This window comes from Choloepus didactylus, chromosome 10 (assembly GCF_015220235.1).
Source record: "Choloepus didactylus isolate mChoDid1 chromosome 10, mChoDid1.pri, whole genome shotgun sequence".
Lineage (NCBI taxonomy): Eukaryota > Metazoa > Chordata > Mammalia > Pilosa > Megalonychidae > Choloepus > Choloepus didactylus.
This window is the reverse complement of record NC_051316.1, coordinates 39,013,413-39,038,013: the sequence shown is the minus strand read 5'-3', so window position 1 is coordinate 39,038,013 and position 24,601 is coordinate 39,013,413. Positions and strand designations below refer to the sequence as shown.

The following is a 24,601-nucleotide window of genomic DNA, read 5'->3' as shown; positions in this document are numbered from 1 at the left end:
GTTCCTCCCCATACATGGTGTTTTCAGTTCAAGAAACTTAGTGCTTTTAAAATATTTTGCTATTTGATCGTAGTAAAATGTTTTTATTAGTTTGAATAACTTTCTAATATTGCCTATGTATCTTGATTATTAACTTACATGAACATACATGTATGTATAACCACACATATTTGTGTGTGTATATACAAATGTTCCGGTTTGCTAAAGCTGCCAGAATGCAAAATTCCAGAAATCGATTGGCTTTTATAAAGGGGATCTATTAGTTCACAAACTTATGGTTGTAAGACCTTGAAAATGTTCAAATTAAGCCATCAACAAGAGGATACCTTCACTGAAGAAAGGCTGGTGGTGTCCAGAACCCCACGTGTCTGTCAGCTGGGAAGGCATGTGGCTGGCATCTGTTGGTCCTTTGCTCCTGGGTTCTGGTTTCACAATGGCTTCCTCCAAAATATTTCCAGGTTTCTGTCTCTGTTAGCGTCTCTCTCAATTCCTGTGCATCCTTGCTTGTTCCCCCTGGGCATTTCTCTCTATACATGTAGGGGTCCCCCCTTAGCTTCTCCAGGGCCAACTGTGGACTTGCATCTCTTAGCTTAGCATCTCTAAGCATATTCCTATCTGCATCTCCAAGCATCTGGGTCTGTGCCAGCCCCTGACTCTCCTAAGGACTCCAGAAGACTAATCGAGACCCACCTTGAATGGGTGGGGTCACACCTCTGTGGAAATAATCTAATCAAAAGGTCTCACCCACAGTTGGGAAGGTCACGTCTCCATGGAAACAATCTAATCAGAAGATCCCAACCAAAATATGTCTGCACCAAGAAGATTGGATTAAAAGAACATAGCTTTTGTGGGGGACATAATAGATTCAAACCAGCCCAACACATAATATATGGGAAACATATATACACACACCAAGTACATAATGGACCTTTTTTAAGTATAAGAACTGGGAAAATTTAAAGTTCTGATTTAAGGAATATTGACTAAGGGTAGAAGAATATTGTTATAAATGTGGTAGGGATGTCCATAAGTAGAAACTTATAAATATTTAGAAAATAGTATTCTAGATTCTCCAAAAATACCAATGTAGATAATTTCACATCATCATAAGAAAGACCTGCTGTTTTTGTTTAAGATAGCTTTCTATAAAGTGACTGAGTGCTTAAGGACAGAGGCTACTTTGTAATCTTTTAATGCTTGGAGGAAAATTGGTAATGTAGGTTAAATGAATAATATATATATTTTTCCCCCCAAATATGTAGGTAATCTTAACCTTGTAATTCCATGGAAAAACCTTTATACTCAACCGGTTGAAGCTGTATTGGAGGAAATTTATTTACTCATAGTGCCTTCTTCTAGTAAGTCAAAAATTTTTTTAGATGGTAAACATCTTTATGATTTAATTATATTTGTGCAATGTATTTTCAGGGAATTTTTTGAGATATTTTAGCATTTAAATTTGGTATTTGATAATTCAAATTAAATTGGTTTTTACTCTAAATTTTCACTTGAGTTTTCGGTAGTTGAATTGATGGTTATTTTCAAGAATGTTTGGGGAATGATTCTTTTAATTTTAAAGTTACTAACATTCTTCCTATTTATACTTCCTGTAGTAATAAAATATGATTCTTTAAAAGAAGAAAGACAACTCTTGGAAGCAAAGCAACAGGAACTAAAAAGAATAGAAGAAGCAAAACAAAAAGTAGCTGATCAAGGTAAAGAAAACAATAAGTAACAGTGGTAATAGGATAAATGGAAAAGACCTAATATTTATCATAATAGACTATTATTTGCCTCTGGAAGTGTGGAGATTACTTCACAATTATAAATCTTATTACCTGGAACATTTTTATGTGGTTTATTATATGTGTTTTATTATGTTTACAGAAAAATTTCCTTGTTATAGGACAGATATGTCTAGTTTATAATGGTAGGGTCAGTTTTTACTATAGTAATTAATTTCATCAAGTATATTTCTTACTTTTCAGCGTTTGCTTTTCAGTTCCCCTCATATGAATTCTTTGTTTTTATGGAGTTACTTAGACCCTTTGTATATCGATGTGTTTCCCAATCTATTACTTACTCTCCAGTTGTCCATTCTTACATACGCAACCTAAACCACAAGGTCCTTTACTTCAACCCCTTCTTCCATCAGTTAAAGAAGTATCCCGCAGAAATCTAATTCCTTTCCACCTGTGCTCTGGTCACCATCTTCAGCTTTTTTACATTCTTGACTCTTAACTTTTCCTTCTAGTCTTTCTCCATGGCATGGAAATGCACTGTAGCCTTTTATATCTTAAAAAATAAAATCCTCTTTCAAACCTACTTATCTATTTAACTATTTCTCCTTGCCCTTCCTTTAATAGCTAAGCATCTTTAAAGAAAAATATGTGCACTAACTTCACTATATTTGCCATGCATTGGTTTTATAATAAAAAAATAAACTCCTGTATTAAATGTTTTACCTGTTGACAAGCATTAAAGGAAATTTGACACAATCTCTGGCAGCACTTCTTATAATTCTTTTGTCTGTCACAGTTCTTTTAGATTTTATGTAATCATTTATCCCTACCTCCAATTTTTTATTTCTAAGTCTCCTAAGCTTTTTCCTTTTCAGAATTAACTTTGTATATGTATTGTCTTGATAAGATAAAAATAATTTTTAAAGGGAAAAAGCCCATACTTGTTTAAAAAAGATGTTGTCCCCTGGCTCAGCCCCCTTCTTACATCCTAGAGAATTATTTTCCGCTTTTTAAGGTTTTTCTTTTGGTGTTGCTGTCTGTATTGTGAAATAAGATGTTTGCATTCCTATTTCTTGATTTATTAGGTTTAGACATTATATATGGGCTTCCATTTATGGACAATGAAGATCTACCCCCTTCTTCTATCTTCCTGATAGTAATATTTTTGGTTAAATCAATATCCATTGTTTTTATTATCATGATTATATATAAATGTTGTTTATATATATATATATATATGTTATACCAAATAGTATATTCTGGTTTCATTTATTTTCTGGCACAATTTTGTTACTTGCTTGACATTAGTAAGTGGCTATGGGTATGACTATTATGCATTCTTTTCCTTAATCTCCCTGTTTTTGGTGTGGTGATTCTCCCTGGCCTTGCATGTACATGGTTTCTAAGTCTGGAGCCGGTCAGGTTCATTTTGTCCAGAATAAACTCTTGGATTCCCACTGGGGTGAGAAAGGGATAACTGCTTGGCTGTGTGGGCTGAGGATGGGAGGAGAACTAGACATCTATAATAATATATATATAATGAATATTATACAGACTTTAAATTAATCCTCCTATTGTCATCTTCTCTCCCACCGTGCACCCCGCTTGGCATTTTGTTTTTTGGGCTCTCTAGTTCCTGAATCTTTCCAGGGTTGTGTTTCTTGAATCACCTCGTGTTTCGTTGACATCTTCATCTGTGGGCTTTTAGGATTCAGTTTAGCAGATGGGTTTAGCAGACTCCCTGCTAGGTCTGCCAAATCCGTCTGTTTCCTAGCTTCCAAAATTTTGTTGATATCTCTTCTCTGTTTTTTTTCCTATCTTCTTTCTTTTGTCTTTGAGGGTTTACCTGTCTTTTTCCCTTTACTTTTGGTTCAGGGGGGTTTTACTAAGAAATAAGAGAAGTGTGTGCTATCACATTTAATCAGAAGTCCCTCTTATATATACTGAGGTTTAAGATATAAATGTATTTGCTTAAAATTCACTAGTGATTCCTTATTGTTACCAGGTTGAGGTTTAAACTCTGTAGTAAGATAATATAAAATCTCTCATGACTTAAATCCTGCCTGCCCCTTCAGCCTCATAACCTGACCCACACATTTTTTATTCTCCAATTATCTAAGTTTTTAAATCTAATTTTATCTAATCTTTTGTTGATGTTTGCAAGTTCTTTATAAATTCTGAATATTAAACCATTAACAGATATGATTTGCAACTGTTTTCACCTATTCTGTAGGCTGTCTTTTCACTTTCTTGATGATGTCCTTTGTACAAAAATTTTTAATTTTGGTGAAGTCCAATTTATTGATTTATTTTTCTTGTACTTTGGGGTTCATATCTAAGAATCCATTGCCAAATCCAGTGTCATGGAGATTTTCCTTTATGTTTTCTCTTCAGAGATTTATGATTTTAGTTCTTATGTTTAGATTGCTGATCCATTTTGAGTTAATTTTTGTTTATGCCATGAGGGTAGGGTTCAGTTTCCTTCTTCTGCCTGTGGAGATGCAGTTTTCCTGGCACCATTGAGGAAGAGACTGTTCATTCCTCAACCTTTTTCTTATCTCCTCTGTTCTTTGCTCCAGCCATGCTGAACTACTTGTAGTTTACAGAACGTGCTAGATTCTTGTACTTTATATTGTAGTTCCTCTTTATTCAATATAAATTTGAGGGTTGTCAGCATTTGGATGATAGTTCAGGCTCTGTAATGTGGACAAGATTACCCATAGTGGCAGTGTAGAATGAGAAGAATCTTAGGATTTAGTCCTAGGAAATCTAATATGTAATTATTGTATAGAGGAGGAGAACAGACAAAGAAGATAGAGTGGCCAGGTAATTAAGTGAATCCTCAGATTTCCATGGGAAAAGGGTGTTTTAGGAAGTAAGTAATGTATCATATCCTGCTGAGATACCAGGTAAGAAGAGGATTTGGAAATGTTCATTTTATTTATGGCATGGAGGTCATTGGTCACTTTGGAAATAGCTATTTTGATTGAGCAATACTGGCAGAGAATTTCCTTCCAGTAGCTCTTATGTCTTACAGAGCTAGAGGCAAAGTCATCTGGTAAGAGTAAGGAGAGCAGTGGGAAGGTTTGTTGGAATTTTGAGGGGAGTTGAAACAGATTTTGAAGTAGTTCTTCTGGAGTATATGAACAAATAGACCAGAGAAATGTAGTGAAGTTACTGGTTGATTGATGTTGGTGATAGCTAGTTGACTATAATTCCAATCTGTCTAGTTGTGACTTTGTCCAGAAGTAGTCAGCTGGCAGGCATATGTATAGGGATGTTTTTGTATCAAGTGGGTAGTTGGGTTTTGTTCACGGTTGGGGCTTTATTGACAGGAAATGAGGAAAAAAAAGGGGAGCAAAGAGTTTAGGTTGTTGGTGAAATGATGTACCATGGAATCTGAGCTGGACAAGGAAGTCAGGAGGAAGACCGTGGATAGGGAAAGAAGATTTAACATTTAATTGAATGATTGGATAAATTTATAAAACAAGGATTTATTAGGTACTGGTGGAATTCAAAGATTAAAATGTTAATTCCCTTTCTTCCAGGAGTTTATTTTTCATCCCTTTTTAATCTGTGCTTACTCTGCACTTCTTAATTTTATAGACCTTTTATATTCAAAGTATATTCACTTAACTTACTCATTTACAATTTAAAGTACACGTGCCTGATATCTTCATTAACTTTCTTTTATCCAGGCTAAATTAGGGAATAGTAGGATAATATGAATGTATCTGTGGAACAGGACTAGGATAGAATGGAGAGAACTTTCATTGCTATTTTTTTTCCTCCACCGTCTGGCTAGAACTTTATTTCAGAAATAAGCATCCTGTATAATTTGAGATATTTAGAATAGTTATTTCTGGATTACTTTAATAAATATTTGTCAAAAATAAGTCATCTCAATAATCATACAGATTTATTTTACTCATAAAAGACTTGTAAAAATAAACTCCTATATCCCCAAATTTACAAATCATTGCTATTTTTAAGGGAGGGGGGAAGGGATAGTAATTAGTAGTTATAAAGTATGTATTTCAAAAAAATTCAGGAAAATTCTTTATTCTTTCCATTCTTTGCAAGTACTGAAACTGGAGGTAATGTCCTCATAATGTGAAAACAGAGATGGTAAACTTCTTTGATCCTTGTTCAAAAAGAGTGAAAGGAAAGGATCCTATAATTTTCTTTTGTGTATCTGTCGGGGGAGCAGCATATCATCTAGTTTATACATCCAACCGTAGACAATTTATGATGGTTTCACTAATTTTAAGGGAAATTCCTCCTTGGCTTCTATTACTGGCTTCTCTAATTTAAACCTATTAGAAGTCTTACCTAATAATCTTCTTTGTTTTCCATGTCTTTATGAACTCAGGCATAGTTAAGAGAAAGAGATAAATTCTAAAATTAAACGCCAGTAAATTCTACTTGGTTGCCTTTAGTATCTTTGAAGAAGAAATTGGCTTTTGAAAAATTTTTGCATTTACTTGCCTTTGAAAATTTTTTGGTATGGAAGACTTTTGGAAAGCAGACTCTTGGTAGAGTTCTGTCTACAAATACAGACTTTTTTTTCCCTTTAACAAGGCAAATTATGTATTTTAATTCAATATGTGGACATTTATAGAGTACATTTTTCATTCAAGTTAATGAAAGGAATGTTTGCAATTGTAGAACAGCCCCAGGAGGAGAAACAGCACACTTTTGCAGAAAAATTAGTTACTCAGATCATAAAAAATTTACAAGTGAAAATTTCCAACATCCATATTCGCTATGAAGATGATGTAAGTATTTTAATAGATGATATTTGTTTCTGTATTTGTATGTAAGTTATTTTTTTGTTTATTGACACATCTTCTCCTCTGTTTTGCCAGCCTCTTAGGATGGGGGGAGATAGAGGGATATCTTTTGTATAATTATAGTTGTACTTTGCAGTTCTTAGTGGTAAGTGCTTGGTTACACTTTAATAAAATGCTCAAACATTGGATAGTGAAAGAAAGTGCCTTTCTTAAAATCACCTTCAATAAGTGGGAGTTACAAATTAACAATTATGTATTTAAAAAATACTTTAAAATATGCTATATCTACCTCCTGTAAAGAGCAATTGTCTAGGAATCAGCACAGCCAGACTTAACTGTTTGACCTTGAGTAGATCATTTGTTTTCTCTAAAATGCAATTATTTGATCTGTGTGCTATTTTGAGTGTCAGTCATTTATTGTGGACTTTTTGTTTTTTTTTTCAGTCTCAAAAACATTATGCAGATGTAATGATATTGTATGACATTAAAACAATGATACTTAATATTTTAATTTGTTTTAAGAAAAATATAGGAGTGAAAGTTGTTCTAGAGAGTAGTAAAATGTTTTCAAATGTTCAGAATAGGATACTTCCCAGAAAGTGAACTTTTTCTTATAAAGTGAATTCTATCCAGCTACAAAAAAAATCTGAGTAAAATTTAAATTATTCTTTTTAGACAACAAAGAGAAACCCGCTGTTCATTATTTCTTTCCCTTCAAAATCTCAGCATGCAGGTACTTTGTTTAAAAAAATTTATTTGTATTTAATTGTGCATTATAGTTAAACTATTGTTTACTCTGTATGTGTCAGCATTAAGAAATATATTTCTATATAGGATTGATATAGAGAGGGCGTAGACTGGATAGGAACTGAGGGTTGGCAGTTTCCACTTCAAAAAGTGGTTGATAGTCAAATTCAGTTTAAAACACACAAGTCTATTATTGTATGGTAATTATGACATTAGATATTTTGCTTACTTTTAAAAAAATCCATTTCAGAGTTTTAAAAAAGTACAAAATAAAAGTATTATGTTCATTTCAAAAGCCGTTGTAAGTCATAAAACCATAAATAAGTCACCCATTTTATCACCACCATCATTAATATTTTGGCATACTTTCTTCATATTCAGTTTTTGAGACTGAGGAATTTTAAAAATGTAGAAGCACATAGCAAATTAAGAAACATCTGCTTGCATCCAGAATAGCCTGTTGTTGAATTTGTCATTTACTTTGAGTCTTAAATATTTTTATGGGAGAAAAATTGTGTGGATAAATTTGAAATTCCTTTTGTTGCCTACTCCTACTTTTACCTCCCACTCCCCTCCAGAGATAAATATACTAACTTTGTAAACTTTTATATAATATGCCTATAAAACATGTCTAATATTGTTTCCTTTTTTTTTCCTATTAGAGCAGTTGCAGGTTTACAGAAAAATCATGCAGAAAGTCGAGTTTCCATATTACCTACGCCCCTCCCCGACAGTTTCCTCTATTACTAACATTTTACATTAGTGTGGTATCTTTTAAAAGTTTGCATAAATGGTTTGGTGATTCTTCTATTAAGTTCCCCGTATCACTTCACAGTATTTTTGACATTTATCTGTGTTGGTACATGTAATAAAATTCATTCAGCTTAACTGCTGTGTAATATTTCATTACATGCTTTTACTTGTTGTATCTATTGGGTTTTTTTGTAAGATTTATTTTAAAACATGGCTCTACTCCAAGCAAGAAAAAAGAAAAGCCAAATGAAAAAAGTTATGCAATAAAGGAGGGTGGGATAGACTGTTTCAAATGCTGCTAAGGTGTAAAATAAGGACATGAATTAGCTGTTGGAACTGGCAGTGTGAAGGTAATTGGAAACCATGATAACAGAGTGGTTTGGTTATCACCTTTGGAGGTCACTGAAAGCTCAACACTCAGACCTATTCATTTAGAAACTCTCGGGTGGAACCGAGCATTCTGTTTTAAAAAGCCCTCCACGTGATGCTGTTTAATGCTAAAATTTGAGAACCACTGTTTTAATCCATTCAGTTCTCTACACTAAATGAAAGCCATCTTTCTAACATAAGGATCTGATCACTTTTTTCTCCTCAGTGCTTTTTATTGCTTTTAAAGTCCATGGTTTTGCCTTAAAATAGCTTATAAACCGTTTGTAATTAACCCCAGGTAACATACGTGGTTTCATCCCTGGCCATACTGAACTTCAGTTCCCTGTACATATCATATGTTTGCATCTGGGCCTTTGTACCAGCTCTTCTTTCTTTGAATCATATTTTCTACTGACTTTAGAATCAATAATTTCTATTCATGTGTCATGTCTTAGATTAGACATCAATTCCTCTAACCCATGTGAGTTTGATGCTCCTGCCATGTACTCCCAGTTTATTGTGTATTTAACCTCTGTAGTGACACTTTCCTGTTGGTAATTGCTTGTTGACTTATTTGCTTTTTCTGTCAGCAATGAGCCCCTTTAAAGCAGAGACATTCTTGTGGTTAGTTAATAGTCTTTGACTTAATAAGTTTTCAAAAGCACATTTTTATAGAAAATGGGTTAAGTGGGGCATGATAGATACAATTTATCATTCTGCCATTTCAAATGTAAACGATATTTTTACTTCTCTTTTTTACCTTTTCAGACAACGGATCAAGACTGGGTTCCATGTTTACTTAATGAAACAGAGAAACTTTTTCGTAAGGTAAAGTATACAAATATATTTTATCAATCCATGGGATTGATGAAAGAGAGCTCTTTTGAGAAAGACAGGTGATAATATATAGATAAGGATTTATGTGAATTATGTTTATTTGCTTAGCTCTGTGATATGGCTCACTTAATTGAGACTTCTGAACATAACGTTAAAAATCTTTCTAAGAAAAGGAAAATGAGACATGTAATAAACTTGGTTTATTTTCAGTTAGTCCGATTGGATAACCTTTTTGCCTACTGGAATGTGAAATCTCAGATGTTTTACCATGATTTTGATGAATCTTTGGTAAGTATTTTTTTTATGTGTTTGTACATAATTTTATTATAGTTCACATAAGGTTTAATTTGTCATTAACGTAATGTCATTAGTAATCTTTGTTTTCTAACAAAATCCATTAACACAGTTTACAGAAATATTCCTGTAAACAAACACACATATATATCTTAATGCTTAGTTCTTAGAGTTTTTTTAATAACAGCTTTATGAGATATTATTTAAACCATTTTCATATTTTGCCATAGCTAAGTCCTCCTGAATTTGACTTGCCTATGTTTTTAAACTGCTTTTAACCATCTTTCTTTTGCAATAATGGGATTTGGCAAGATAAAGCTTATATTTACATTATTTACATGAGTATAAATAAAAGCAAATTTTCTTTCTTTTTTTTTTTTTGTTAGTGGTCATAGGGTACAGAAAAATTATGCAGAAAGTACAGAGTTTCCATATACCCCTCACCCCTGCTGTCTCTCAGACACACACACACACGTTTCCGCCTTTATCAACATTTTACATTAGCATGGCACATTTGTTACAATTTATAAAGCAATATTATTAGAGTTATCCTTTTAACTGTAGTCCATAGTTTATAAAGGGGTTCACTCTTTGTATTGTACAACTCTTGAGTTTTTAAAATTTTTATCCTTGTAATATATATAGAACCTAAAATTTCTCATTTTGAGCACATTCAGATGTCCAGTTCCTTGCTGTTAATTACATTCCCAATGCTTTGTACTATCATATTGTGCATCATCACCACCATCTAACTAGTTGCTAAATTGTACTTTGAAAGTTATCACGTTTCTGTATGTGTTATATTTCACAATAAAAAAAAGTAAAAAAAAAAATAAAAATATTTTATTGCTGAAAAAAATGCTAACCATCATCTGAGTCTTCAGTGAGTCAGAATCTTTTTGTTGGTGGAGGGTCTAGCCTCAGTGTTGATGGCTGCTGATGGATCAGGGTGGTGGTTGCTGTGGCAATTTCTTAAGATAAGACCACAGTGAAGTTTGCCATACTGATGGACTCTTCCTTTCATGAAAGATTTCTCTAATAGCATGCAATGTTGTTTGGTAGTGTTTTACCCACGGTAGAACTTCTTTCAACATGGAAGTCATACCTCTCAAACCCTGCCACTGCTTTATCAACTAAGTTTATGTAATATGCTCAATCCTTTTCGGTGATTTTAACAATTTTCACAGCATATTCACCAGGAACAGATTCCATCTCAAGAAACTGCTTGCTTTGCTCACCCATAAGAAGCAACTCATTGCTCAAGTTTTATCATGAGATTGGAGCCATTCCATCACATCTTCAGGCTCTACTTCTAATTCTAGTTCTCTTGCTATTTTTACCACTTTTGGAGTTACTTCTTCACTGGGAAGTCTTGAATCCCTCTGAGTCATCCATGAGGGCTGGAATCAACTTCTTCCAAATCCTGTGAACACTAATATTTTAACCTCCTCCTATGAACCATGAATGTTCTTAATGATATCTAGAATGATGAATCCGTTCCAGAAGACTTTCAATTGCCTTTGCCCAGATCCATCAGCAGATTCACTATCTGTGGCAGCTATAGCCTTACAAAATGTAGTTCTTAAATAATAGGACTTGAAGGTCAAAATGACTCCTTGATCTATGGGCTGCAGAATGAATGTTGTGCTAGCAGCCATGAAAACAACATGAATCTCGTACATCTCCATCAGAGCTCTTTGACAGCCAGGTACACTGTCAGTGAGCAGTAATATTTTGAAAGGAATTTTTTTCTGAGCAGTGGGCTTAAAATATTCAGTAAACCGTGTTGTAAACAGATGTACTTTCATCCAGGCTTTGTTGTTCCATTCATACAGGTCAGGCGGAGTAGATTTAGCATACTTTTTTAGGGCCCTAAGATTTTCAGAATGATAAATGAACACTGGCTTCAACTTAAAGTCACCAGCTGCATCACCACTAACAAGAGAGTCAGCTTGTCCTTTGACACTTTGCCAGGCACTGACTTCTCCTCTCTAGCTATTAAAATCCTAGATGGCGTCTTCTTCCAAAATCTTCAGTAACCTTATGAAGATGAGCAGATGCCCCAAAGTCAACAGAAAATCACAAAGCACTTGAAGACCCAAGAAGATGTGAACAAGCCAAACAACCAAATTAAAAAGTCATAGGAGACACAGAACTTGGAGCAGTTAATCAAAGAAGTACATACAACTCTCCAAAACAACTTCAGTGGATTGGCTAAAGACATAAAGGACACCAAAAAGACTCTAGAAGAGCATAAAGAAGAATTTGAAAGAGTAAATAAAAAAAAAAAAAAGCAGATCTTATGGAAATAAAAGATACTATAAATCAAATTAGAAATACACTAGAGACGCAACTGCAGATTTGAAGAGGCAGAAGAAAGAGTAAGTGAACTAGAGGACAGAGCCATTGAATGTGAACGCACAAAAGAGCAAATGGTGAAAATAATAGAAAATTTTGATGTGGATATCAGGGAAATGATGGCAGCACAAAGTGCACAAATATAAGAATCATTGGTGTCCCAGAAGGGGAATAATAAAGGGCTAGGAAGAGTATTTGAGGACACAGTTGAGGAAAACGTCCCAACCCTTATAATAGATACAAATATGCAAATCAAAGAAGCCCAGCAAACTCAAAGTAGAATAAATCCAAATAGAGCCATTCTGAGACATGCTAATCAGATTGTCCAGTGCGGAAGAGAGAGAGAAAGTCCTGAAAGCAGCAAGAGAAGTGATTCACCACAGATGAGGGAAACTACATAAGAGTAAGTACTGACTACTCAACAGGAACCATGGAGGCGAGAAGGCAGTGGTATGACATATTTAGGGAGAGAAAAATTGCCAGCCAAGAATTCTTCATCCAGCAAAGCTTGCCTTCAAAATTGAGGAAGAGTTTAAAATTTTCACAAACAAATTCTGAGAGAATTTGTTAATAAGAGACTTGCCCTGCAATAAATACTAAAAGGAGTTCTGGTTGAGAAAAAAAGAAAGTGAGATGTCTGGAGAAGGGCACAGAACTGAAGAGTATTAGTAAGGGTAACTTAAAGGAAAAAAAGAGGTGGAGGGGAATACGTCTGACAAATAAGAACCAAAGAGTAAGATGGTTGATTCAAGAACTGCTGTTCTAGTTTGGTAATGCTGCCGGAATGCAAAACACCAGAAATGGATTGACTTTTATAAAAGGGGGTTTATTTGGTTGCAAAGTTACAGTCTTAAGGCCCTAAGGTGTCTATCAACAAAGGGTACCTTCACTGGAGAAAGGCCGTGGACATCTGGAAAACCTCTGTTAGCTGGGAAGGCATGTGGCTGGCGTCTGCTCGTTCCCAGGTTGCGTTTCAAAATGATGTTCTCCAAAATGTCTGCATCAGCTTCTGATGGCCGTCTTCAAAAAGTCTGTCTCAGCTCCAGCTACCTATGAGCTCCTTCTGTCTGAGATTATATAGTGCTGCAGTAAACTGAACAAGGCCCTTGCTGAATGGGCAGGGCCATGCCTCCATGGAAATTATCCAATCAGAGTTATCACCTACAATTGGGTGGGTCACATCTCTATTGACACGGAACCAATAGGTTCCAACCCAATCCACACTAATATGTCTGCCCCCACAAGAATACATTAAAGAATATAGCTTTTTCTGGGTGACATAAATATACAAACCGGCACAATTGCCTACCCGGTAATAACTTTTAATGTGAATGAATTAAACTCCCCAGTTAAAAGATACAGACTGGCAGAATGGATTAAAAAGTATGATCCATCAATACGCTGTTTATAATAAAGTGTTTTAAAATTAAGATGGGTACATTTTTTTTAGACATAATGTTATTGAACATTTAATAAACTACAGTTTAGTGTAAAGATAACTTTTATAGGCACTGGAAATCAAAATATTCCTGTGACTGACTTTATTGTGATATTTGCTTTATTGTGGTGGTCTGAATCGGAACCCACAGTATCGCTGAGGTATACATGTATTACCAAAACTTTTCCATCGACCCAGATGGAAACTCTGGACCAATTAAGTATTGACTCCCCATTCCGTCCCCTTGTCCTGGCCTGTGGTAACCTGTATTCTAGTTTCTCACTCTGAATTAAAGCGTATTTTCTTTTAATAGAACAACTTGAAGAATGGCATTGTCAGTGAAAATATTGTCCCAAAAGGTTATGATTTAGGTGAGTATAATGCATAATAAAAATATAGCAACAATAAGTCAGTATAAATGTTAAATATTCTTATAGTTAAATAATTATACTACATATAAAAATGTAAAATACATGTCTTTTCTACATAGTTCATTGTGGGAGAAGATTTTGGCCATATTTCAGAATTATGGGAAAGAAAAATGCAATATTAGAGCATATTAATAGATTCTGGTAAATCTCTTCTAAGGACTATGAAAAGCAATTAACATAATGTTTATAAAGTCATTTTGACATGACAGATACAACTTAATAAGGCTGGCTTCACTTGACACTTTTTTTATTGGAGAAGTTGTAAGCTCACAGAACAATCATACATAGAATACAGGATTCCCATATACCATCCTAATATTAACACCTTCCGTTGGTATGAAATACTTGTTACATTGTTACAATTGATGAAATACATTTTAATAATTGTACCATTAATTCTTCATGGTTTAATTAAAGGTTCACTGTATAGTCTAGTTCTCTGGATTTTTTTTTTTTTGTTTTTAATTTTTATTTTATTTCCAGGTATGCAACCTCAAATTTCCCCTTTTAATCACATTCAAATATATAATTCATGCTGTTATTTACATTCATAATGTTGTACTACCATCACCACCATCTATTACCAAAACTTTTCCATCTTTCCAAATAGGGATGTCCCAAATAGGACATTTTAAGCCTTAACTCCCTGTATCTTACTCTATCCTGTCTACTGGTAATCTGTATTCTGGAGTCTGACTCGTTGACTTTGCTTGTTCTAACTATTTCATATCAGTGAGATCAGTCAATGTTTTTCCTTTAGTGTCTGGCTTATTTCTCTCAGCATGATGTCTTCAGGGTTCAGCCATGTTGTGTCTATCAGAACTTCATTTTTATGGCTGAATAATATTCCATTGTGTGTATATGCTATATTTATCCATTCATCAATTGATGGGCACTTGGATTGCTTCTGTCTTTCAGAAAAGGTGAATAATGCTGCTATGAATGTTGGTGTACAAATATCTATTTGAATCCCTGCTTTTAATTCTTTTGGGTATATATCTGGTAGCAGGATTGCTGGATCATATGGTAATTCTATACTTAGCGTCCTGAGGAACTGTCAAACTGTGTTCCATAGCGACTGTATAATTTTACATTCCCAACAGCAATGAATGAGTGTCCCTATTTCTTTACATCCTCTCCAACACTTACAATGTTCTGTTTTTTAGACAGTAGCCATTCTAGTGGGTGTGAAATGGTATCTCATTGTGGTTTAGATTTGCATTTACCTAATGGCTAATGATGTTGAGCATCTTTTCATGTGGTTTTTGGCCATTTGTATATCTTCTTCAGTAAAATGTATATTCAGGTCTTTTGCCCATTTTTTTTTATTAGGTTGTTTGTCTTTTTATGGTTGAATTGAAGGATTTCTTTATACATTCTGGATAGTAAACCCTTATTGCATATGTGGCTTCCAAGTATTTTCTCCCATTGTATAAATTGTCATTTTGCTTTCATGATAAAGTTCTTTGAGGCACAAAAGTTCAGGATTTTTATGAGGTCTCATTTATCTATTTTTTCTTTTGTTGCTTGTGCTTTGGGTATAAAGTCTAAGAAGCCATTGCCCAACATAAGGTCCTGAAGATGCTTCTTCTAGGAGTTTGTTTTATTTAGCTCTTACATTTAGGTCTTTGATCCACTCTGAGTTGATTTTTATATATGGTGTGAGGTAAGGGCCACCTTCATACTTTTGCAAGTTGAGTTCCAGTTCTCCCAGCACCAGTTTTTGGAGAGACTAAAGTTTCATTTAAATGATCTTTGTCCCCTTGTTAGAAATCAGTTGGCCATAAAGATGACGGTTGATTTCTGAGTTCTCACTTTGATTCCATTGGTCCGTTTCAGTTTTCTTGTCTTCCAGTTCGATGATACTTTCTTCTGCTGACTCCAGTCTGCTGTTGAAACCCTCCTTGGAATTTTTCATTTCAGTTATTGTGGTCTTCAGCTCCAGTAGTTCTGTTTTGGTTCATTTTTAAATTTTTATCTCTTCTTGAGATTTTCATATTTTTCTTTCATTATTTTCTTGATATTCTTTAGTTGTTTCTCTGTATTTTCCTTCATCTCCTTCTGAGCATGTTGAAGGTAATTTTTTTAAAGTCTTTGTCTGGTATGTCCGCAAACTAGTCTTCTTTGTTGATGTTTTCTGGATTTTTATCTTCCTTTGTTTGTTTTGTAATATTTTGTTGCACATAGTGTACTGTTTTAAATTGGTAACTCTGAGATGTCTGTTTCTTGAGTTTTTAACAGCTGGTGATGTGACAGAGATTTTCTTGACTGTCAGCTGTCTTAGCAGGAAGATCTTCTCAAGGCGAATGAAAAGTTTAGGGTATACCCTGTCTTTTCTGGGCCTCTGTCTTGTTTTGAGCTTGTGCTTGCTAGTGGCCTTTGGAGTTCCCTTGTTTATAGGAGTTTGAATTGAATGGACTTAAAGCAGGTAAGCCTCTGCCCTAGGTTGTCTACCTCTTGTTTTTTTACACTACTTCTGTTGTCTTAAGCTGCTTATGCATGGAGGGCAGATTCTGGAAGGGAGGGCATGCTGAAGAGAAGTTTCCCAAATTGCTCTTTCTTAGATGGAACAGGGCCAGGGACCCACTTGGGGAGCACTGGCTGCTCCAAACTGCCTTGGAGAATATGTGAGAGAGGGTCAGGAAGTGTGGCAGGAGCTTGTCCCATGGATCCTCAATGCCCTTTCTTGACCTGCCCAGCAAATGCAGCCTTCAACTGTTCTCTGCAGTTCTGAGGAAGTGTACTGTCTCAGTCTCCTTGTGGGGCAGGTTGGAACAATGGCTGCCCTCAGAGCAGGCCCCTATTGATCCAGAGTAACTAATTAAAAGCTGTAATCAGGAATTGGTCCGTGTCCACCCTGCATCATGGCAAAATGGATTTTTATTTCTCTTTCTGGCAGCAGCAAGCTATGCCAGGGGCTGGACCTCACTGCTGCCTGCCTTAAGAGTAGGGGATTGGTGCCAGTAACTACCAATAGAGCAAGTTACTGGTAATTACTGTCATTTACCAGCATGTTTCTTCTGCTCTTCCCTGGATGCTGTACAGTGTTATCCTGGGCTCTGGAGTTTTGAAATAGTTGATTCATACAGTTTCTGCGTGTTTAATAGTTGTTCTGGTAGAGGGACTGATTCCTAGAGCCTCCTACTCTGCCATCTTCCCACAATCCCTCTTCTTTTCTCTTTTCCTTTTTTCTGTTACCCATGTTTCTAAACTTAGCACATATTGTTTTTATACTCAGAAGTAAGTTATTAAAATACATAGAGAAAAGGAGTGCTGTTTCTTCGACCCCAAGGATATTTAATAAATGTTGCATGGTGGTGGATAACTTAGTTCTTGAATTGGCTGCCTGGTGTCATTAACCATAGAATATCCTTCCGGAAAGTATTTCTTTTCTTGACTTCAGAGTTTCATCTCTTTCTGTATTCTTCCACCTTGATCATTCCTTTATTAACCTCCTGAAATACCTCTTCTGTGCCCACTTGTAAAATATCACTTTCACTGTTTAATTTGGTTTTATTCTCTTAATTCTCTCCTCATAGGAAACATTAAAAACAGATGAGATTACCTATCACTTGTCTGTTGATGATTCTCAAATACGTTACTTTAGATTTGACTTATTTCTTCTTTGCTCAGTAGTCATTTCCTGCTGTATCAGTCAGGGTCCGATTAGGTAAGAGAGAGAAACCACACAGTAATTTGAGTAAGGAATGTTTATTATAAAAGATTATTAACTATAACAGTATTTGAGTAATGAGGGATTGGCTGGTAAAAAGTAAAGAAAACTTTAAAGAATGTAGGAATAGCATATAGAAGGACCAGCCACTACTCTATGGCTGAGATGTAGCACCCAAAGAAGAAGGCCGCTTTGCTGCAGATATGAACATGGTCAGTTCATTTATAGTTACAAGAGAAAAGTCCTAGTGTAGAGTAGATGAGTAGAGGTGGTGATAGGAGTTTATGGAATTTCTCTTCTGAATTCTACCCCCTCTCCCTTCCCCTCCTTCTAAAAAAGCCTGAGGTATTCGAGGCTTTTGAATGGAGGAGACGCTATGAAATAGTCATCCAGGGGAGGGAGAGTGAAATGACTAGGTTCTCAAAGTGTGTTTCAAACCATCATCATCATTATCTTTTGAAAACTTATTGGAGATGCAAATTCTCTGGCCCCAGACCTATGAATCAGAAACACTGGGGTTAGGGCTTAGCAATCTATATTTTAATAAGTCCTCCAGGTAATTTTGATAGATACTAAAGTTTGAGAACCACTGGATTAGAGCAGAGTTGGCCAACTTTTTCTCTGAAGGCCAGATAGTAAATATTTTGTTTTACAGGACACATAGGGTCTCTGTTGCATATAGTTTTTTTTTTTTCTTTTAAAATATAAAATCATCCTTAGCTTGCTGGCTGTACCAAAAACAACCTGTGAGCTGGATTTGGCTGATCCTTGACTAGAGGAATGTTGTGTGATTTCTCAGCAGCACTAAGGACCCACTTGAGATTTATGGCATTAAAGTGAGACCAATCAGCATGATTGTATATGGTTCCCCTTCCACCCTACCAGCTACATTCTCCTGCTTAGGAACAGGTGTGAAATAACTGGGAAATGGCTCTACCCAGAATTAGTGTTTTGCTAAGCAAATAATGATGGAGAGGGGCAAGGGAGTTAGTTAATGTTGAGTGCAAGAGAATGACTAAAATATTCATAGAATTTAAGTTGGGTAGAGAAGAAGCTGGACATTGCAGGTGTGAAGAACAGAGAAAAGGTGGAAGATCAATGAATTGTAAGTCCCAGTGGGATTTAAAGGTTCAGAATCAGTCCTAGAGAGAGTGAATTAGAAAGATGAGTGGTGGTGGTAGGAGAATGGGATGTTTGGGATTGAGTTTATCGAAAAGTTGAGAATGTTGGCATGACAGGGTCTACTGGGTGAGGTATGTGTTCAGGGTTTTGGAAAGATCATTTGTATTTTGGAATCACCCAGAAATTAAAGTTGCCAGAAGCTAAAATTTTAGGTAAGAAAGGGAGTAGCCCAGGATGAGTAGATGACTGCAGCCAGGATAGGGATATTGGATGGTATAGTCTTATATATAAAATAAGAGTTAAAACTGTGGGGGGAGGAATAATTTTATTTTTCAAATAATATTGTTTTATTCATATACATACACATTTAAACTTCTTCTTCTTATATACTTCTATTTATGTACATATATTTTTTTCTCACTTTTAACTGTGTAACATTTCATTGGTTTGAATATATCATAATGAATTAACCGGTCTTCTATTGATAAATATCTTTCTCCTCTGTCTCTCTCTGTCTCTGTCTCTATTTCACTCTCTGTCATTTGAAATATAAGCATTGCTATAATGGTTCCTGCTAATTTCCTTATTACTAGTAGAATCCTTAGAAATCATTGGTTATGTGTATTTTATTAATCTTTAAATCTTTTTCTCTTATAACAGGTTGGTACTTATTCTATAAGGTGGGGTTAAAATGTTTGAATTAAATTTATTTTTCCTGACTACTACAGGAATAGTCCACCAGGCTAGAAACAGTTTAGCTTCTTTGTTCAAATATGGGGCATGATATTTGTTGCTTAGGAGATATCAGTCATGTGTAGAATCTCCTAATTTGTATAATTTAGAATAGTTACTTGCCCAACTGGGATAATGATAGACACGGCATTATTATTTTTTATTGTAGATTACAAATACATTTTTAATATCTCCTATTAATAGAAACATCAGAATTCTATGGCTAAAATATTTACAAAGAAATTTTATTTTGGGGCAGTTTTAAATATGATGTTTTCTTTGACTCTTACCGGAGATGGATTTAGTCCCTGGTGATTTGTCTCTTATTTTACAGGGAATAGCTTTATGATGCTGGGGACCTTATTCCCTGACTTTAGGTTAGAAAGTAGTGACTTTGGTCAAATTTTTTTTTTTTTTTTGAAAGTATATTCAATTTGAAATAATTTTCTCTTATCTAGCTTTATGAATTTAGAGTTTCAGGTATAATAAAATGAATTATTTAATTCTCAAATATTCTGAGGTTGCCAGGCAACCAATCTTTTTAAAAAATGCAATTTTACTGAGATTATTCACATATCAAACAATTGTCCGAAGTTACAATCATGTGTTCACAGTATCATCATAGGATTGTGCATTTATCAACAGGATCAGTTTTTGAACATTTTCATTACTCCACAAAATAAAAATAAAAAATAAGAATAAAAATAAAAGTAAAAAAGAACACCCAAAACATCTCATACCTCTCCTTCCCCACTATTATTCATTTACTTTTTGTCCTCATTTTTCTACTCCTCTGTCCACACACTGGATAAAGGGAGTGTGAGCCACAGGGTTTTCACAATCACCTGGTCACACTGTGTAAGCTATATAGTTACACAATCATCTTCAAGAATCAAGGATACTGGGTTGCAGTTCAGCAGTTTCAGGTATTTCCTTCCAGCTGTTCTAATATACTAAAAACTAAGAAGGGATTATTTGTGTAATGCAGAAGAGTAATCTCCAGAATGAGCTCTCAACTCCATTTGAAATCTCTCAGCCGCTGAAATGTTACTTTGTTTCATTTCTTTTCCCCCTTTTGGTCCGGAAGGCTTTCTCTATCCTACAATGCTGGGTCCAAGCTCATCCCCAGGAGTCATGTCATACATCAGACAACCTATCTTAATAGGGTTTGGGATCATTTATTTGTTGCCTGTTTCATGTCCTTGGTCCTTGGTTCTGCAGTGACCCCTAGTAGTCCAGAGTAGCTTCTATCACCAATCACTATTTATTTTTCCTATTGCTTCAGTGTGAGATGGAATGTGAAAAAAGAGCAGGATCTGTGAGCATTTATTTCTGTTCAAATGGAGTATATTTGAATGCTTGTATATGTAAAAACTTAAGTGCTAGGCCTTAGGGATGATTAAAACAAAATAAATGTGATATCTTTGTATATAAATTAGCTTATAGTTTAATAGCTTATCTCTGTCTAGATTCTGCTATTACTGGTCTCTGTTTGCATGGTTCTTGTTCTTTTTGGTACTAAATGCAGATGGTTAAGAGGAATTTATCTTAGGTTATGGATTGAGCCAGGCAGGTAATCCTGGATAAGCTCTCATCTCTCCCTTCCTTTTATGAGTTAAAAGGGAAAGTGGACAGAGAAACTTACCAGAAATTCAGAAATTATAATTATATAATGAAAACCAGGGATTATATACGGTCCTTTTTGTTTTAGCATTTCTATTATGCATTTATTCCCTACAACTGTACTTTTATTAAAAAATATTTTGTTGGACTATCTTGCTTTTTAGGGAATTTTCCTGCTTTTTAAGATATATATTGGTGTTTTGGGGGAAAGATTGATTAGCCTTTACTGTATTTTCATATGGAAGACAACATGAACTATATGTAGGAAAAAGATTAAAGAATCCTTACCATTAATTAAGAAAAAGATAAAAGAATCCTTACCATTAATTGGCAGTTCATCTGATCAAATTATGGCAGTGTGGAGATCTGGGAATGGTGCAAAAGGGTATAAGAGAAATGAAAATCAGTGTTTTCTACTTGATCCATCTGGTGCTGTGAGATTTTTGAAATATAACAGTTTAATTTTTTTCAATTTTTATTATTTTTCAGTATTTCGTCCTATATCTGCTAATGCCAAACTTCAGATGAATCATCGATCAGATTTTGACTTTTCTGCACCCAAAATTAACCTGGTTGTTGAGTTACATGAAATAGCCATTGAATTTAATAAACCACAGGTGATTTTTTTTAATGAAATTTTAAATTGTGAATTAGTTTGACAAAAGCAGAATTAAGATTTTCAGTGTATTTCCCAAAATCCTATTATATTGCAACATTTCCTACATACCTTAGAAAAATGTCACTAATTTAACCTTTATCTTCAATAATTGAACTAAACATTCAGAAACATTTAAGAGCTTTTGTTTTTTTCCATTCTTCAGTATTTCAGTGTTATGGAACTTCTTGAATCAATTGATATGATGAAGCAAAATCTGCCATATAGGAAGTTCAAACCTGATAAACCTCTTCACTACCATGCTAGAGAATGGTAAAATGTCTTTTTTTTTTTTTTTTTTTCAGATTTAAAAAATATGATGTAAAAGTGAATTTCTTTGATTTTTTTTAAAGTAATTTTTAAGATGCTTTTATATGGTTTGATGCAAACTATAGTTTGATTTGTGTCTAGAAATGTATGTTGCTACTTTTGCTTATAATGATGATGCAATACGTTAAAGGAATTCTTTGTACTGGTATTTTTGACTCGAGATGCTACAGTACCATAGCTTTTGTTTACTATAAAGGGATCAGTATGTTTGTAATTGTTAAATAATGATGTGCCAGTTTGTTTTCTAGCAATGTTTTTCCCCCCTGTATCAAGACACACTAAAGTCCATATTTTTTAAGTTATGGCAAGCTGTGAAGTACTACCCCGCCCCTTATTTTTTTTAATTCAGAAATACTGTTGTTCCAGGTTTTAAGCAATTCTCCAGTTTCTAGAAGCTGCAATTACTCTTTCTTCAGGTACCTAAAGTGTTATTTGCCAATTAATGCTACAGTAGGACTTGTATGAAGTGAAATATATTTTTAACAAAATTTTTCTCATTTCTTTAAGGGAAAAGATAAGATTAATAATTAATAGATTAATGCAAACAGGGTTAGGAAAGCTAAGTGCTCGGATAATACACCATTTTCATAGTCTTTGTATTAAAGGTTTCTGTACTATAGTTAGGTATGTATGGAGAAGCAATATCAGTTATAGTTCATACTGTTGGTTTATGATTGTTAAACGTGGAGTTTTTGTTTTTTAACTAGGTGGGCTTATGCTATCAATGGTGTCCTTGAAGTAAATGTTTGTCCCAGATTACGGATGTGGTCATGGAAGCATATTAGAAAACATAGGCACAAAGTGAAGCAATATAAAGAACTGTATAAAAAAAAGTTAACAAGTAAGAAGCCAGCTGGTGATATTCTCATGTCTTTGGAGGTTAGCATTTAAAAAAAAATTATAAAAATATTTTGTACTATATTACTTCTGTTTAGTCTTTAGTGAGTAATACTTCCTACTTTTGCTATAATTTTGACTAACCATTCTTTGTCTCTTTTACTTGAAATTTTTTAGATTCCTGTTTCTGACTTCAGTTAGATAATATAAGTTTCATAAAATTTTCCTGTGAGCTTTTGAAATTTGGGATTATTCTCATTCTGGTGGGATTTGGGTTCATGCAAATAGTAGTTTGAAGCCTCATGTTATGTCATTTTTAACCTCAAAAGCTTAGAAAGTGCTTGATACATTTATTCCAGAGACTTGATTTCAAAGCTTTACATTATCTGTCAGCACTTCATTTCCCTATGTCACCTTCTAAGTGCTAATCACATGTTTATCCTGTCTTGTATGTGTATAATTCTCATTCTTAGGCCTTTGCTCATGTTTTCCATTTGCCTGCCTTCTCTCTGCCCAATTCTCATCTTTCAAGTCCCATCTTTTACATGAAGTTTGCTGGAACTTTTTGCCCATTCAGAGCTTTTGTTTTTTCTTCCTCTTTATTCTTGTGACATTTCTAGTCTTGGCCGGAAGTTTACTATTTAATTATCTGTCTTGAATGTTCTCTGAGAATTAATCTTACCTTTCATTTAGAATTACAGAATATTGGGGAAGAGATTATTTTAGAGATGGGTAATGAACAGTTTAGAGAGACTTAAGTGGAGTTAGCCTCTTGAAAACAATGTAATCATTCTGAATCCAGGCCAATTTCCAACTAGAAACTCCCTAAAGATTGAGTTTTACTTTTATTTTCAAGGTGACGAATTTCCTGAAGACTCACAGGTATTAGGAGTGCTTAGGTTTCACGATTTTTTGGGATGGTTAACAGATTTCCTTGTTTACATGGGTTAAGCTGTTTTCTACATAATTCTACTTGGTAATGATTGCCTCTTTGGAGGTAAAAAGTGGCTTGAGCATGAAACCCTTAAAAGTAATCATGGGAATGTATATGTCTGGTAAAAGATTTAGCTTATCTCAGTTCATCTCAATAGCCATGACAAATTTGAAAAGCATAAAATTTAAAAACGAGTTTTACATGTATGTAGGCCTACTTGGAATATGATGACATGTGAGCTGTACTCATAATATGCAGATTTATAATTGTAGTTGAACATGGTACGGTGTTTACCCTTGGCTATAGTTAAAACTCAAATGCCATTTTAAATAATGCATGTATGGTATCTTTTATACTCTTGTATATACGTGACTATTTGATTTTTGTTCTAAGTTACTCCATCATTAATTTTCAAGATGATAGATATGCAAGCATTGCTTCTTGCATAATGGTATTGATGGATGTTCTGTTTTCTGCTTCCCATCTTATCTTTTTTAGTATAGCAGTTCAATTGTATACTAAAGTTATGTGACATTAATACATTTTAAAAAATATTTTCAGGAGTTGGAAAAGGTCCTGGATGTGTTTAATATAACATTAGCAAGACAACAAGCAGAAGTTGAGGTAATTCAATATTATCTTTTGTTTAGTGAAAATAAATCTAAACTCCAGATCTCACAGAAGCTGTAATGTCAGTATTGTGCTGTAATATGCTGTTTCCTAAAAGGAGTTCAGATTTGCTTCTATGTGATAAGAAAATTTGTTTTAATGTTTTGCTACATTGATTTAAATCAGGTTTCTATGGGAAAACTGTTCTTCCTAAATATTGAGCTTAACAAGTATTCAGAGGTGGTATGAAGGTGAAAAGCCAACTTATGTGTGTGTGTGATCATCAGCTCTTGTAAAACGTTGGGAGAACTAGATGTTAATTAT

General features: G+C 34.4%; 2 protein-coding genes across 6 annotated transcripts in view; both read left to right on the top strand.

Annotated features, from left to right (window-relative positions):
- LOC119505673 (vacuolar protein sorting-associated protein 13A-like) overlaps nt 1–6,947 on the top strand; it is a 37,901-nt gene extending 30,954 nt beyond the window's left edge. Inside the window, exons 4-6 of one of the 2 annotated variants that reach the window (XM_037798541.1) lie at nt 1,263–1,358; nt 1,614–1,715; nt 6,411–6,947. In XM_037798541.1, coding sequence (XP_037654469.1) covers nt 1,263–1,358; nt 1,614–1,715; nt 6,411–6,565 — 353 coding nt within the window. In that variant the 3' untranslated portion in view covers nt 6,566–6,947. The remainder of the gene's footprint in view (nt 1–1,262; nt 1,359–1,613; nt 1,716–6,410) is intronic. The other variant, XM_037798542.1, reaches the window with a different exon arrangement.
- Nucleotides 6,948–7,226: 279 nt separating this feature from the next.
- Nucleotides 7,227–24,601, top strand: part of VPS13A (vacuolar protein sorting 13 homolog A) — a 275,242-nt gene continuing 257,867 nt past the window's right edge. For all 4 annotated transcript variants that reach the window (XM_037798536.1, XM_037798538.1, XM_037798537.1 and 1 more), the window contains exons 1-8: nt 7,227–7,268; nt 9,173–9,232; nt 9,452–9,529; nt 13,645–13,702; nt 21,402–21,529; nt 21,734–21,840; nt 22,605–22,776; nt 24,230–24,292. In XM_037798536.1, the coding sequence (XP_037654464.1) occupies nt 7,263–7,268; nt 9,173–9,232; nt 9,452–9,529; nt 13,645–13,702; nt 21,402–21,529; nt 21,734–21,840; nt 22,605–22,776; nt 24,230–24,292 (672 nt within the window). In that variant the 5' untranslated portion in view covers nt 7,227–7,262. The remainder of the gene's footprint in view (nt 7,269–9,172; nt 9,233–9,451; nt 9,530–13,644; nt 13,703–21,401; nt 21,530–21,733; nt 21,841–22,604; nt 22,777–24,229; nt 24,293–24,601) is intronic.